Genomic DNA, 13,533 nt, shown 5'->3' with positions numbered 1-13,533 from the left:
CTGGTGGGCGCCTCCCCAATTCTGTGAGGTATTATGGGATATAGTCTGAGAGGAGATGGAACCTGATTTCCACTCCAAACATATAGATCCCCAGGGATACCAGCAGACTAAACTACTTCTGGGTGTATACCTTTTATTTTTTCCCTTACTAGAGTGAAAGGCTGCTGTTCATTCTTATGCAGAAAAGTAGAACTAACACACCTGAGCAAAAATTGTGTTGGGAAACTCATTAATTACTGGGTGGCCTCAAAATATGCCTCCCCCACCTACCTACCACTTTGATTTTACTGCACCTTTCCAACAGAGAACTTGAAAAAAAATTACACTAACAAATTTAGAAGTGTATTGTGCTGGGTGTGCAATATGTGTCCCATAGCCCCCTCTCAGCACCTAACTTTCTTTGCTTTGTTGTTTAACTTGAAAGCCCCTGGGAGTGGCTAGGTGTTGAGTGACAGAATTTTGCCATGTTTTTGTATCCCTGTTTGAAAGAATTCTGTATGACTTCAGTATTTGAGGAACTTCCAGTCACATTTAATTTTGAAAAAAAGGCTCCCCATAACCCTAAAATAGATTGGCACTTTGAGGGGGTACAGCCTGAAATTGCCCCCATGTCATATTAACAGGCATGAGGGGCCTTTTAAACTCATCTTTTCAAGTGCATGGGGTACCTCATTGAGATTTGTGAATGGCATGTAACACCTGGATCTCTAGAGGTTTGGCCACTTCTGGGATAGTGAAATGGAGGCAACTGAGAAATAGACCTGTCTTCAAATTCCTGGAGTGTGGCAACAAATGGTGATTTGTTCTGAGGTTTTTTTTCTCCCCAGATAGCACCCAGAAAAAGAGCAGATTCATTGAAAGCTGATGACATGGTTGGTTGTACTTAGCTACAACTTCAGCTAACATTATTTTCCTTTAATTTTAGGCTGGTGGTTTGTGAGCACATTGGATGAGCAAGGATGGGTCCCAGCTACATGCCTAGAAGTCCAGGATGGAGTCCAGGATGAATTTTCAATGCAACCAGAAGAAGGTGAGAAAATAGCTTGAGACACACCTGTCGTGTCCTCCTGTTATCCAAATTTGTTCCTAGGTTTTTTTTCCTTCCTTTGAACTATTTCAGCCCAGCTAAAATATTGGAGGTGCTGTCCAGAAAGGAAAAATCTCATGCTGATTTGGAAGCCAGAGGACATTTTAATGTGAATCTTGGTAATAGTACTTTCCTGTCATAAGCATGCTGTTGTGAAGACTTAAAACTGCCTTATCTAATGTCACTGGCAAAGATGGTGGTGCTGATGAGCTTGTTTCTGGGTGCCTTATTCCTCAACCATCAGCACACAAATGTCCATGTGTGAGCCACAAATCATACCAGCTTTTAGTATGAGGAACACAAGTTCCAAATAAATAATCCTTTATAGGTGCTTGTCTTGAGTGGAAACAGAAACTGCAGAACGGGTAGTACTTCTCTCAATGCAGTAGTACCTGAGTGGTATTTAGTGTAATAATATATACTAGAAAGCTTAGAATAGTTTTTGTGGAACCCACAATGGTTTCCCCTCCCAGTATCAGTCATGTTCATACCCATCTACCTTCTGCAAGTCAATATTACTGAATTTGGTGTACCACCAAAACACTTATGTTGTGTTGGAAGGAAAAATATAGAGCCTAACGTGAGGAAAATAGGTCGAAATGCTTTTAGGACAGTAGGTACTTAAGAAGGATTGGTGTTAGCACTGCTAGTCAAAAGTATTGTGCAGCTATTCCATCTTCGTTTCATTAACAGATTTTTCTGTGTACATTTTCAGAAGATTTTAAAAGAAGCAGTTGGAAAATTACAAACAGTTGAGTTACAAAGTGAAGTGGACACTGTCTAGATTCCGCCTCCCCTGCAGAATTGTATACCTAAAAGACATCTTAAGAAGCACTCAAAATATGAAGTACCCCACGTGTTTATGAGAATATTTTCCATATGTGTGTTTTAAAGATATTGTCATTTTAGTGTAATTCCTTTGTTAAGCAAGCCATTCAATCCTGATAATATGGACTGATAAGGAAGCAAGATAGGTTTATGAAATTGTCCACCCTTCTAAACAAGGACGATACTTCAAGATTTGAGGAACTTTCTACTTACACCTTTTTTGTCCCTCTCCTGCTTCCCCAACATGCTTCTCCCAGTCTCATGGAGATACTGGTCTCTTCCGAGGCATGTGGGCCGCCGTCGAACTCTTGGGGACTTATACAACAGTGGATGGGGTCAAGGTGGATTCTGTGGATATTTCTTCTCTTGGCTTTATTTTGTGCTTTGGTCTGCCTGCCTGTGTTTCTGCATGTCGTGTTTGCATGCCTTTTTGCATGTGATTTATAATATATTCTCTGGGGTCTGACCTGTTTTTTTTCCTTGTATGCATTGCTGGTCATAAACACTAAGCTTCTATGCACTTGTGTGGTGACTCCCACCACAACTACTATGTCCATCTCTTAATATTTGCAGAGTAAATGTTTCCAGATTAGATTTCTCTTCACTACATTGCTCAGGGCCAAACTGAATATGACCCTGAAAAATGCATTTTTAATTTTTTTTTAAAAAAAAGCTTGTGAATTGAGTGAAAATTGCATTATGAGTGATAATTGCTGGGATTCCAGGAAACATAGACCAAAAAAGTAGTCCTCTCCTATTCTGCTGCAGGAATAGGAAGATCTTTTTTCTAGAAGAAATTACTTCTAGAATAACAGGGAATACTTGAAGAAATCTCCAGATTTCAGTACTAAAAGAAATCTTTGTATTTGCTCTGTGTCCCAATAGAACCTTACAGAAAACAAAAAGGGAAATATCAATAGTTCCTTTCCATACTTCCTGTAACCCCAATATTTACCAGCCTTTCTTTTCTTCCTGCCCAGTTAATACAATATTCATTATTATTTATAAAAAATACTGTCACATGTGTTTTACTCTTTGTTGTGTGACTAGCATAGTTGTTGGCTTTTTGAACTCAGTTTAGAACTAATTTCCCTATGGATCTAGAAGGGAAATAAATGGCAGAATAGAATTGCTGGTTGCATTGGGATACTTGGGAACTATCATGACTCTCCCATATTTAATTCACACTGAATGTTTGTTTAATATTCTCAGATATTTATTGCTGCTGATGCTCTACTGATATGTTTTTAGGTTATTACAATCTTGAAATGAATCGTTGTGGCTAAGTATGGTGCTGAACATATCAATTTGTGTTCAGTAACCTGAATATATTTTTTACACTTCAGGTTACTGAACATCTACAATTATCCAGGATTGAAGATCAGGTTGGAATACTACAAGTGGCAAAGATTTTGAAGGAGCCTGTTTTTTCTGCTCTTTCTGTTTGGGAGGTCGTTAATCTGTTATAAAACTAATTTCAATTTTAGAAAGAAAAAACAATTTAAAAAAACCTGTATTGGGTGAAATCAGAATGCCACACAAATACACAAATTTTGCATTCTGCAGAGAACCAGCAGAAAAGTATGAACATTCCAGCACTTCAAAGTGATATTTTGGTCATGCAGTCTGCAGTTTAGTAGGGTCTCAGAACAGAGATGGCTGATTGAATGAATTAGTCACTGAAAGTTTATTTATCTCAGGGTACACCTAACAATGCATAGTTGGACAATGGAGCAGTAGCTGGTTTCTGTTCCCAAAAATTCAGTAGCTGCACTGCTCTTTTTCCTTGAACAAAAAACATAGGGTCCCATATTGTCATAGAGCAAAAGTACTGAGAAACATGACAGTGGTTATGTAAACCAAGATGGAAATTAAATTTTAGCTGTACTCCATGCCAAAATCAACAAAATGATAATAAAAATTTCAAATTTTATCCTCAACATGTCTAGAAATGGGAAGATGGTACAGGATGCAAATGAATACTGGCTGTTGTTGACAGACTGTGTTGAAGGGCATCAGTTTGTTTGATCAGCAATTTTAAAAAACCCTTAACAGCCACCATTTGTTTCATAGTGAAATTATAGAAGTTTTTTCTCTGAGTATGTGTGTGTGTGTGTGTGCCTACACAGAATCAAAGTTAGAAGAGGCCACAAGGGCCATCCAGTCCAACCCCCTGCCATGCAAAAACTCACAACCAAAGTACCCCCAACAGATGGCCATCTAGCCTCTGTTTAAAAATCTCTAAAGGAGGCTCCACCACACTCCAAGAGAGTCTGTTCCATACTTTGCAATATGTTGGAACAGCCAGTCTTATAATGTAATTATGGATGTATTCAGAAGCACGATTACATAACAAAACAACCAGAATTTGGTTTAAACGAATCATCAAACATGTGTGTGTGTAGGTGAATTTCATAATTTCCTGTCACTGGCATTATGTTCTAGTGCATGAACATAGGTGGGGGCTTTGTTTTCTCTTCTTTGGTGAGAGATGCTATAGAGAACAACCTATGTAACCAGAATGGAAATCTATTAAATACTTATATGTCTCCGATGTTAGTGTAATGCTTAGTTCCCTATTGAGAAGTTCCCTATTGATGCTACATTGCTCTCATGAGTATGAAACTGTTGAAATTCATATGTGCTCACATAAAGATGCTTGTACTCCTTTGTGGTTGATGTTAATACAATTAATTGGGAAACTCTGGACTATGTAGAAGATACTGCACAACATACAATTCCCCCTTCCCAGCCAACTGCAGCTCACCAACTATGTACAATAGGGTTCTATAAACTCCTTGTCTTGCTGACTGTTTGGTGATTGGTAAAAAAAAGTGAGGGGCATGTTAAATCTCTGCCAAGGGCTGAAGCACTGCATTAAGACTATGGAGGCAGACTTCATGATTTCTACAGCTCTGTCTTTAGAAGGTTGTGCTAGATTTTTGCTGGCCTGGATGAATAGATGAATCCTCAAATTGGTAGACTTTTGTATAGGGTTACACATTTTACTGTCCCATGCTGTCCAATATATAGCACTCAGTTAAATCAAGCAGAAACTGTTTTCAAGCCAAACCTGTCTTTTAACAAACATTTTTGTTGTTGTATTTTGTTTTGAATAGAGGAGAAATATATGGTAATTTACCCCTATACTGCTCGGGACCAAGATGAAATGAATCTGGAGAAAGGAGCTGTAGTGGAGGTCATCCAGAAAAACTTGGAAGGATGGTGGAAAATCAGGTACTTTTTCTGTTGTGATTCTGGAAGTAATAATGGGAGGCAGAGACTTCAGATTACATGGAACTGGCTTCATTCCTCCTCCCCTCCCCATCTCAGTTGTGTACCAAAACCTAAAAAAAAAAAAAAATTACAAAAGGAGGTGGACTTGTTTCCTAAAAAAAGAAAACAGGAGGAAAAATTCTCAAGTTAAATTACACAAGGCTCTGACAGTATCTGGATGCAAAAGGGATGCATTCTGGGGTATTTCATCCTATTAAATTAGGTAAGACAAGATCTTGTGGTAAAGTAGACACAAAAGAACAACTCATTTTGACCATTTGTCTTTAAGTGTCTTGTTAAAAGTAATTGTTCAGCGCAATGTGAGCAGGCCATACATTGCCTGAGTACAAATTCATTATATTTGTAAAAGAAGCAATGCGGTGTTCTGGGAGATATGCAGGGGAAAGGGACACTTTTGCATGTGTGGTGGTCCTTTCAAGAGTTTTGGAAGCATGCTGAGGAAATTATTCCCAAATCAACAGAGCACAATATTCCACTGAAACTGTGTTTAATATTTCAGAATGTGCGTTAAAATAAATCTCTTTTATCATAATGTGCAGCAGACTTATCTGTTACTTAAGTCTGGGTAAATGCACGAATACTTAGAATCATACCATGAACAAATACATGCTGGGGGTAATTATATAAATGTTAGGAGATGTATTGTGCAAAGGATATAGTATGCAATAAGAATCTATATGTTCCAAGATGTGATTTTAAATAAATAGCTTAAACATCATTCTGCTGTTTGAAGATACATTGTATGTGTGGAGTTGGGAATGGAGGATGAAAGAGAATGAAAAGTTTCTCATTTTCAGTAATGCAATCCCTACCCCCACTGCTCCAATAAAATTAATGATTTTAAAAGAAAATTTGATAATATGATTCAAGATTGTTACTGCCAGAAACACTGGTGGCACAAATTGATGGTAGTTCAGGGAGAGGGGTTATGTCTTGCATCCTGCTCAATTTATGCCTTAAACCACATCCTGCTTACAGTGGCCTCCATGGTCCAGTTGCATGAGAGGAAATTTATTTCTGAGTTACTGCTAAAATACTTTATTTCACAGTCTGTACTGTGAAAAAAGACTGCAATGACATAATTGTTTTATTTGCAAGGGGTTGGATCAGCTTCTAGTGCATTAGGTTGTCCATGCCATTCCTCTTCCCTGTGCTTTGCCTGCTTTGGTTTGTTATAGAACTAATCAATGTGGTTGTGTTTTTTAGCACTTTACATTAGAACATTTCAACCCCATTTCTAAATGAATTCCAGCATATCACATGAGTTGATTAAAGCACACTTCTTTACACATTTCATTTTGCCTTGCAAAGGTGAACCATATTTCAGTTCTGCCCATTTGTCAGAGTTATGTAACTGGTTCTCAGATAGTGAACCCAAAAGCTTCATATTTTGCAGCCAGCAATTTGTAAAATAAAAATGCATTTATCTGATGTAATGCCATCTGGTCCTATAAAGTGTAAAATTTGGATGCTGCATTGCTCAGCTATGAACAAAGTACACAGTTGGAAGGCATACATCTGATACTACCAGAAAATTAGCTTACAGTTGTAAACCACTTAGACACTGCTTAGGCGGTATGAAGCAGTATATAAATGAAGCTTGTTTGTTTGTTGCGATGTCCACTTAAAAAGGTAAAGTATTTCCCATTGACAAGGTTATCAAGTCATGTCTGCCCATAGGAGGTGGTGCTCATCTCCGTTACTAAGCCAAAGAGCCAGTGTTGTCAGAGACTACTCTATGATCATGTGGCCAGCATGCTTGTACAGAATGCTGTTTACTTTCCCACTGGAGTGGTACTAAGTTATCTACTTGCATTTGCATGCTTTTAAACTGCTAGGTTGGCAGAAGCTGGGACTAGTGATGGGAGCTCACTCCATCATGTGGCACTTGAGCCTCAAACTGCCAACCTGCCAACCTTGCAATCAACAGAGTGTCTTAACCACTTGAGCCATTGCATCCCACTTACTTGGATGATTTTAAGAATTATTAGACAAATTTATGGAAGATAAAGCTATTAGTGGCTCCTAATCATGCTGGCTATGTATTCTCTCCGGTAAGGAGATGGTCTTGGTCTGACTGTGAGCTTGCTCTAGGCATCTGGGTGACCTCTACGTGAAACAGGGACCAGTCAGGTCTTCAGTCTGATCCTGCATGGCTATGCTTATATTCTTAGTAGTTATGTCCATGAACCACAACATTTGGTTTAGATCCTGATTCAGGCATTCAGAAAGCAACCCAGCACACAGGGAACATACAGGGCAGAAGCAGAAGAATTTTAAACACCCGGTGCTACACCTTCCCCACAGTCTAGAAAAGCTATTTAAATATTCCTGGTACTTGGAAGAAAAACTAGCAACCATCCTTGCACACTGACACATTACGTTATAAAACAGTTTGCAAATCAGTTTAAAAGGGGATTGTTGCATTGGGTTTTCCCAACCTTAATTTTGGGGGGGGGGGGGGCTGGTGCAAATCCCCCTTAACCCAGTGCTTTGGAAAATGAGGCATTTTGCATATCTTTTCAAAAGAACCAGGTTTTTTTTTAACCAGCTGCAAATGGGAACTTGCTGTTCATTCAATTTGGAACACAGGAAGGGAGGGGTTAATGTGCAGGGGGTGGATCATACACACCCCTTTTCTCTTTCTCTGCAAGCCAACACCATAGCCATGGAAGGTTTTTGTTTTTTTTAACAACCCATTAGATTCAGACATCTGCTTTCTGAATCTCTGTAAATCAACCTGATTTGATCAAATGTGAAGTACATCCCTAGTTCTTAGTAAAGGTAGAAAGACTGAGAGACCAGGAAAGGCAGGGAGTCTTACACCTAATCCCTATAAGATTCTCTATAATCCCACCTTTGGTTTCAAATATGTTTTTAAAAGAAAAATTATTTTTGTCAAACTTGGCTGTGTGCCGACGTGCCATAGTCAAAGGAATATTTTTTTTAAAAATGGAATATTGTGGCATATGCAGGAGACTACAGACTTTGTGAAGTCAATATTATCCAACTAAAGTTTTGTGAATTCTGTATTATTCAGCTAGGTACAGTCTAAAGATTTTCTATTTCCATTTGCACACCCCAGAACAAAAAGTAATTTAGAGTTTCTGTGATTATTTTTTTAGCAAAAGAAAAAACGTGGGTGGAAAAGACACACACACACACGGTATCTGCACCTGCTGGGACTGTAGTTTATTAAGAAAATGCATGTCAGGGACAAACGACCTGCATCTGGAGGCCATGTAGAATGTTGTCTCTTTAGCTTCCATCTGCAGAAACAGTTGCTAGGTGGCTCTTTCTCTGGGGCCTGTTACTTTACAAGGTTTACCTTGATATCTGTAAAGGAATGCCACAGTTAATCAGCTGAAGGTCTCTTCTAGCTGCATTGGTTTTAACTCTTAACACTGGTCTGTTCTTACAAGTAGGCACATCAAGTATAGCAGGATACTTTGATTTCCTATAACTTTCCACTGAACCTGTAGTATTGGCAACCATTGCAGTGAGTAGGGAGAGTCTGTTGATATTTTAAATAGAAAAAATCTGCTTCAAAGAGAGAGAGAGATCAAGTCAGTTAAAGGCACAGCAGCTGGCATAATTTCACCCCAGCAGCTTGCCCATGGCCTGTGCGGTAGATGGCATTGGTAGACATTGGTCCCTAGTCTATGACAGATGTTACTGGTGAATGTAGTTTCTGAGTCACTGCAAAGACTAAACCTTAGAAGATGCTGGGTGCCTTATTTGGGTTTTATATGAATGTTTTTTGTGAGATAAGGATGATTTAATGGTTTTTGTATAAGAAAAGGAAGCAGACAATAGAAGCAGAGCAACTTGAATTCTTTCTGTTGTCCAGGAAATAATTCTAACATTTCAAGACTCAGTTTTGCATGCTAGAAAAAGGTGAGTTCATCTCTTTATATCAGGTTTTCCCATTTTGTTTCCTATGGTATCTGTGAAACTCCCCTCCCTATCCAACCTCATTTGCTTATATGCCATGAAGAGAGGTGATCAGTCTTAGATTCTTGCAACACAAATAAACATGATACGCATGGTGGGGGGAAAAAGGAGTTCATGCCTCAGTTATAGTCTAGAAATATTCATGGTCAAATAAACTATGTATCTGCTAAATCCTATAATATGTGATGCAACCCTGGTCTGTCTGTTTTAAGACACATCAGCTGGAAGTTCTGCCTTGGGATGCTGCAAAATTATTGGGAAAGATGTGGGACTTCACCATATGTGAATAATATTTTCTAGGGATTTTATTCCTCATTGGTTGTAATTTACCCAGGAATGAGCTACTCTTTGATTAATGTTGAAGTACCTATACACCAGGGATGTACAACCTTTCATTTTGGGACTGAACTTGCCGGACCCAACCTCCATATACTTTTATCTGCCTACCTACTTCACCACACAAGCTTAGGAATGTTTAAATAAATGAAAGAGTTTAAAACTCCTCTCCCTGCTCACTAAGATCTAGCTGTCAGAGAAGTTCTGAGGGTTTTGAAGTCAAACTCTTTTCCAACTCCCATTGTTCAATTAACATGATTTCTATGCCACTACTAGTGGTAGAAAAGCAACAGTCTTGAAAGTGAGATTGTTGGAAGGGCGGAGCAGGGGCATCACCAGGAGTGTGGTACCCTAAGGGGGCCATACCAGATAACACCCTTGGGGGTGACATCACTGCTCTCCAAACATCTGCCTTTGGGCAGAAAAGGCATTTGCCTTTGTGTCCCTTTAAAACACTCAGCTCAGCAGATGAGTACCCAGACTGTTGGGGCTAATTAGCTTACTTGCAAATTAGCTTACTTGCTGTTCACCGCTATGATCTCTGGAATAGCGGTATATAAATAAAATTATTATTATTATTATTATTATTATTATTATTATTATTATTATTATTATTAATGGGGCAAGGTTCAGTTGGAAGAAATGCCTCAGGGTTATTGTTGTTTTAATTATTATTTTTAAATATTCTTTTAAAATAATATCTTACCAAATTTTTACTTTACTTTACTTTAACCACATAAAACTATGTACATGTACATGTAAATACATTAAGGCTGTACGTATGCTATATAATTTAAAGGTATAATTTTAGTTGTGCTGGTTGTTTATGTCACAACTATTGCCATTACACTCAGTGATACATGGGAATTACAGTTTATGAGTGACATTAGTACAAAAGGAAATTACTGAGGATTCTGTATGGTGTGGTATGGGAGCAGGTCAATGGGGGTGTGTGTGGAGTGGGGGACACCAGAGTTACCACATTGGGTGTGGCAACCCCTTATGATGCCAAAGCTGATGTTTTTCTGTCACTGCTAGTTTTCGCTGATATTAAAATAATGATCTTAGAAATCAAAGAACAGTCTTTTACACACTCCATCACCACAGCCCATGATATCAGCTAGGTTACAGGATAAGATGTGGGGATGAGTGCCCAGCTTTGACAGCTGTAAGGTGTACCCCACTGCTGTGTGTCATCAGCTTTTCCTCATCCAGTGATGATGATTGCATGCAATTATTTATTATTGGATTTATTATTTGGATGCTTCCAAAATGGAATTCAAAATGGCCACATTTATGGTGTCTCTTGCAGATTTGTCTAAAAATGGGGAACTGCTACCTGGGGACATTTGTATAGAAAGTCAAGAGATCAGTTAGTCTAGTAAATGTTAAGCATATCTGTGAAAATGTGAAGTTTATCAAGAACACCCAATAGTTTGAGAAAATATCTGTAGATATTCAAAAGGCTGAAAGAGAAAATGGCTCTCTTGTTCAGTCTGTAACTTCATTGATGGCAGCTCTCAAGCACTGCTCTCAGTTAGCTTTGGCTGTTCCTAGGGATCTGTGACCACAGCAAGAACAAGTTATTCAAATGATTTGAATAACCTATATGGATTTTTTTCAGGTATCAAGGTCAGGAGGGCTGGGCCCCAGCATCATACCTGAAAAAGGGGAGTGGGGACATGTTTACACCAAAACTGGGTTCTGCTGCTTCTGCCCACTCATATGCACTGGACCTGGATGGTGTTTCTCGACAACAGAATTCAGCAGGCCGGGACAAGGATGGGCCAAACAACCAAAGAGATGGAAGGTTTGATGGTCGCCCATTGCCAAATGTGGACCTTAGGAGAAGTAAGTTGGGGACAGTGAGCAAGATGCTGAATACTTTGTGGGTAAAACTAGTTGGCTGGTATGCAGGAAAGCCTATGGGGCTCCAGAGCATTGTGGTTGGATGAGTGTGGTCCAGGTATTTAGGAGGCAGGACAGTCTGCCAATGGACCTGACTATCAGATATTTGTGTTCCATGCTTCATTGATATCCTTCCCTAGCCACTTTTCTGTCCAGTGTAAGACCGGGTAGAAAAATAGTTCTTCTATTTTGCAAATAGTAGCATTCCATGGTCATCCTATACATGTCCTTTCCTGCTAACATCTAGAGCTGCTTGAATACAATGTTCCTCAACCATAGTGGCAGATGCCTGGATGGCAAACATTTGCCTCTAGGATTCCAGTATATCCAAAGGTGCATAGTTTTCATGTAGCGAAAGCTGCTATCTGCAGGCAGTCTCACATAAATAGACCTGCCACCTACCTCTCTTCGTCTACTATGTTGCTTAGTAAATTCTTTTGTGCATTAGCATCTGACCAAATATTTAGCAGTTGCCCAATTGTTTTATCTATTAAAGAGAATCAGCAGTTATTTTACATCATGGATGTGTGTGTGTGTGTGTGTGTGTGTGTGAAGCATCAGGGTGGGAGCCTACCTTCAACACACGGAGAAGCAGTCATGAAAATCACTATAGTCCTTGGGTTGAGACAATAAGGTCTTCTTAGTGCCTCTTACCCTTTGAAGCACATTTTTCTAAGTCTGAATTGCAATTAAATATTTTTGACAGAGTCACCAAAGATGAGACAGAGGCCTCCTCCTCGTCGAGACCTCACAATAGTAAGTAGTACCCTCAGCTTTGTGTATCTGAAGTTTTGGTGCATTTTTAGCCATGGGGTCTAAAAGAGCTGAAGGTGTCAAGCATTAGAAAAGGACACTTGTCTTCCTACATTTTGTACTTTAGTACAGATTTCCATGGCCTAAATTCAGTTAGCCTGAATCTAATCTACCAACTAGAGTAGACCCACTAGTTGAAAGCTCCTTTTCCCCCCTTTTCTTTCTTTTTTTATTTTACTTTGAATTTGATAGGATCGTTGATTTGGTGTCAAATATTACAAAGGGACACAAGCCTTCCTACACTTTGTACTTTTGCAGAGATTCCCAAGGCCTAAATCCAGTTGCAGGTACCAACTAGAGTAGACCCATAGTTGGCATCTTTTTTAAAAACTGAATTTGAGATTGGTAGGACCATTGGTTTGGATCTTACCCTGAGCCTGAAAAGTGTCCCCCTAATGCTCTTGTTTAGGATCCCTATATATAGTTGCTGCACCATATACAGCTGATGCAGGAATCAGGCATAAAGACCCATGATCATTTTAAGACCCTTTTAATTCAATGACTAGGTCCTAAATCTAAAAATGAGCACATAGACAGCACAGTTCAACTGGCTTTTGGGGTCTCTTAGGTTTAGATGGGGCCTCATTCATCAAGAATATAATACAGTATCTCTAAAATTCCACTTGCTATGGCAGGTTCTGTGAAATAAACCTGCCCTTTTTGACAGTGTAAATACTTAACTGGTAATGGTAGGGAAACCTTACCTATAAACATCATGCCATGAGTGGTTCTGAGCAAGAACAAAGATTCACCATGGCCTGTTACAGACTGCCAAAATAAAGCTGCTTCGGTTCTCTTTGGAGGTATGCTATTTAAATGATGCATGGGTCCTAAGAGTTCGGAGGTCACACCAAAGCCACACTCCATTCCTAAGCACTGGAGTGCAGCTTTTGGTGCACCTTCCAGATTGTTAGGATGCATGCATCATTTAAATAGCATACCTCCAAAGAGACCCGAAGCAGCTTTATTTTGGCAGTCTGTAACAGGCCCATGGGAACATTGCACTTCTCTTATCAGGAGAAAATGAGTTTGCCATTGTTCACCTTGGATCAGTTTTCAAATACATGGCTCAGAAACTAGAATAAACAATACAAATTCCTCTGGTTCCAAGGCCCCCCAGGAAGGTAGATGGATTATATGCCCTCCTCCCAGTCTAGATTTCCTTTGGACCAGTTCCTACAAGGCAAAGTGAAGACAGACAGTATTTTCCCTAGGGGCCCATTTTGAAGACCTCCTCAAAGAGACAACTGGAAGTGAGGATCAGAAGTCTGTTCATCCATAGAAAGGGGTGTGGGTTTTTTTGTCCCAAA

The 13,533-nt window shown here is 39.3% G+C and overlaps 1 protein-coding gene across 4 annotated transcripts in view; it reads left to right on the top strand.

The window, feature by feature from the left end:
• Nucleotides 1-13,533, top strand: part of SH3PXD2B (SH3 and PX domains 2B) — a 169,096-nt gene that overhangs the window by 133,533 nt on the left and 22,030 nt on the right. For 2 of the 4 annotated variants that reach the window (XM_042451331.1, XM_042451330.1), the window contains 5 exons: nt 926-1,030; nt 2,173-2,256; nt 5,035-5,152; nt 11,127-11,353; nt 12,117-12,166. In XM_042451331.1, the coding sequence (XP_042307265.1) occupies nt 926-1,030; nt 2,173-2,256; nt 5,035-5,152; nt 11,127-11,353; nt 12,117-12,166 (584 nt within the window). The remainder of the gene's footprint in view (nt 1-925; nt 1,031-2,172; nt 2,257-5,034; nt 5,153-11,126; nt 11,354-12,116; nt 12,167-13,533) is intronic. The other 2 variants (XM_042451333.1, XM_042451334.1) reach the window with 1 other exon arrangement.

The sequence above is a fragment of the Sceloporus undulatus genome, chromosome 2 (genome assembly GCF_019175285.1).
Source record: "Sceloporus undulatus isolate JIND9_A2432 ecotype Alabama chromosome 2, SceUnd_v1.1, whole genome shotgun sequence".
In the NCBI taxonomy this organism is placed as follows: domain Eukaryota; kingdom Metazoa; phylum Chordata; class Lepidosauria; order Squamata; family Phrynosomatidae; genus Sceloporus; species Sceloporus undulatus.
Note: the sequence above shows the minus strand (reverse complement) of the source record. Positions and strands in the feature narration are given on the sequence as shown.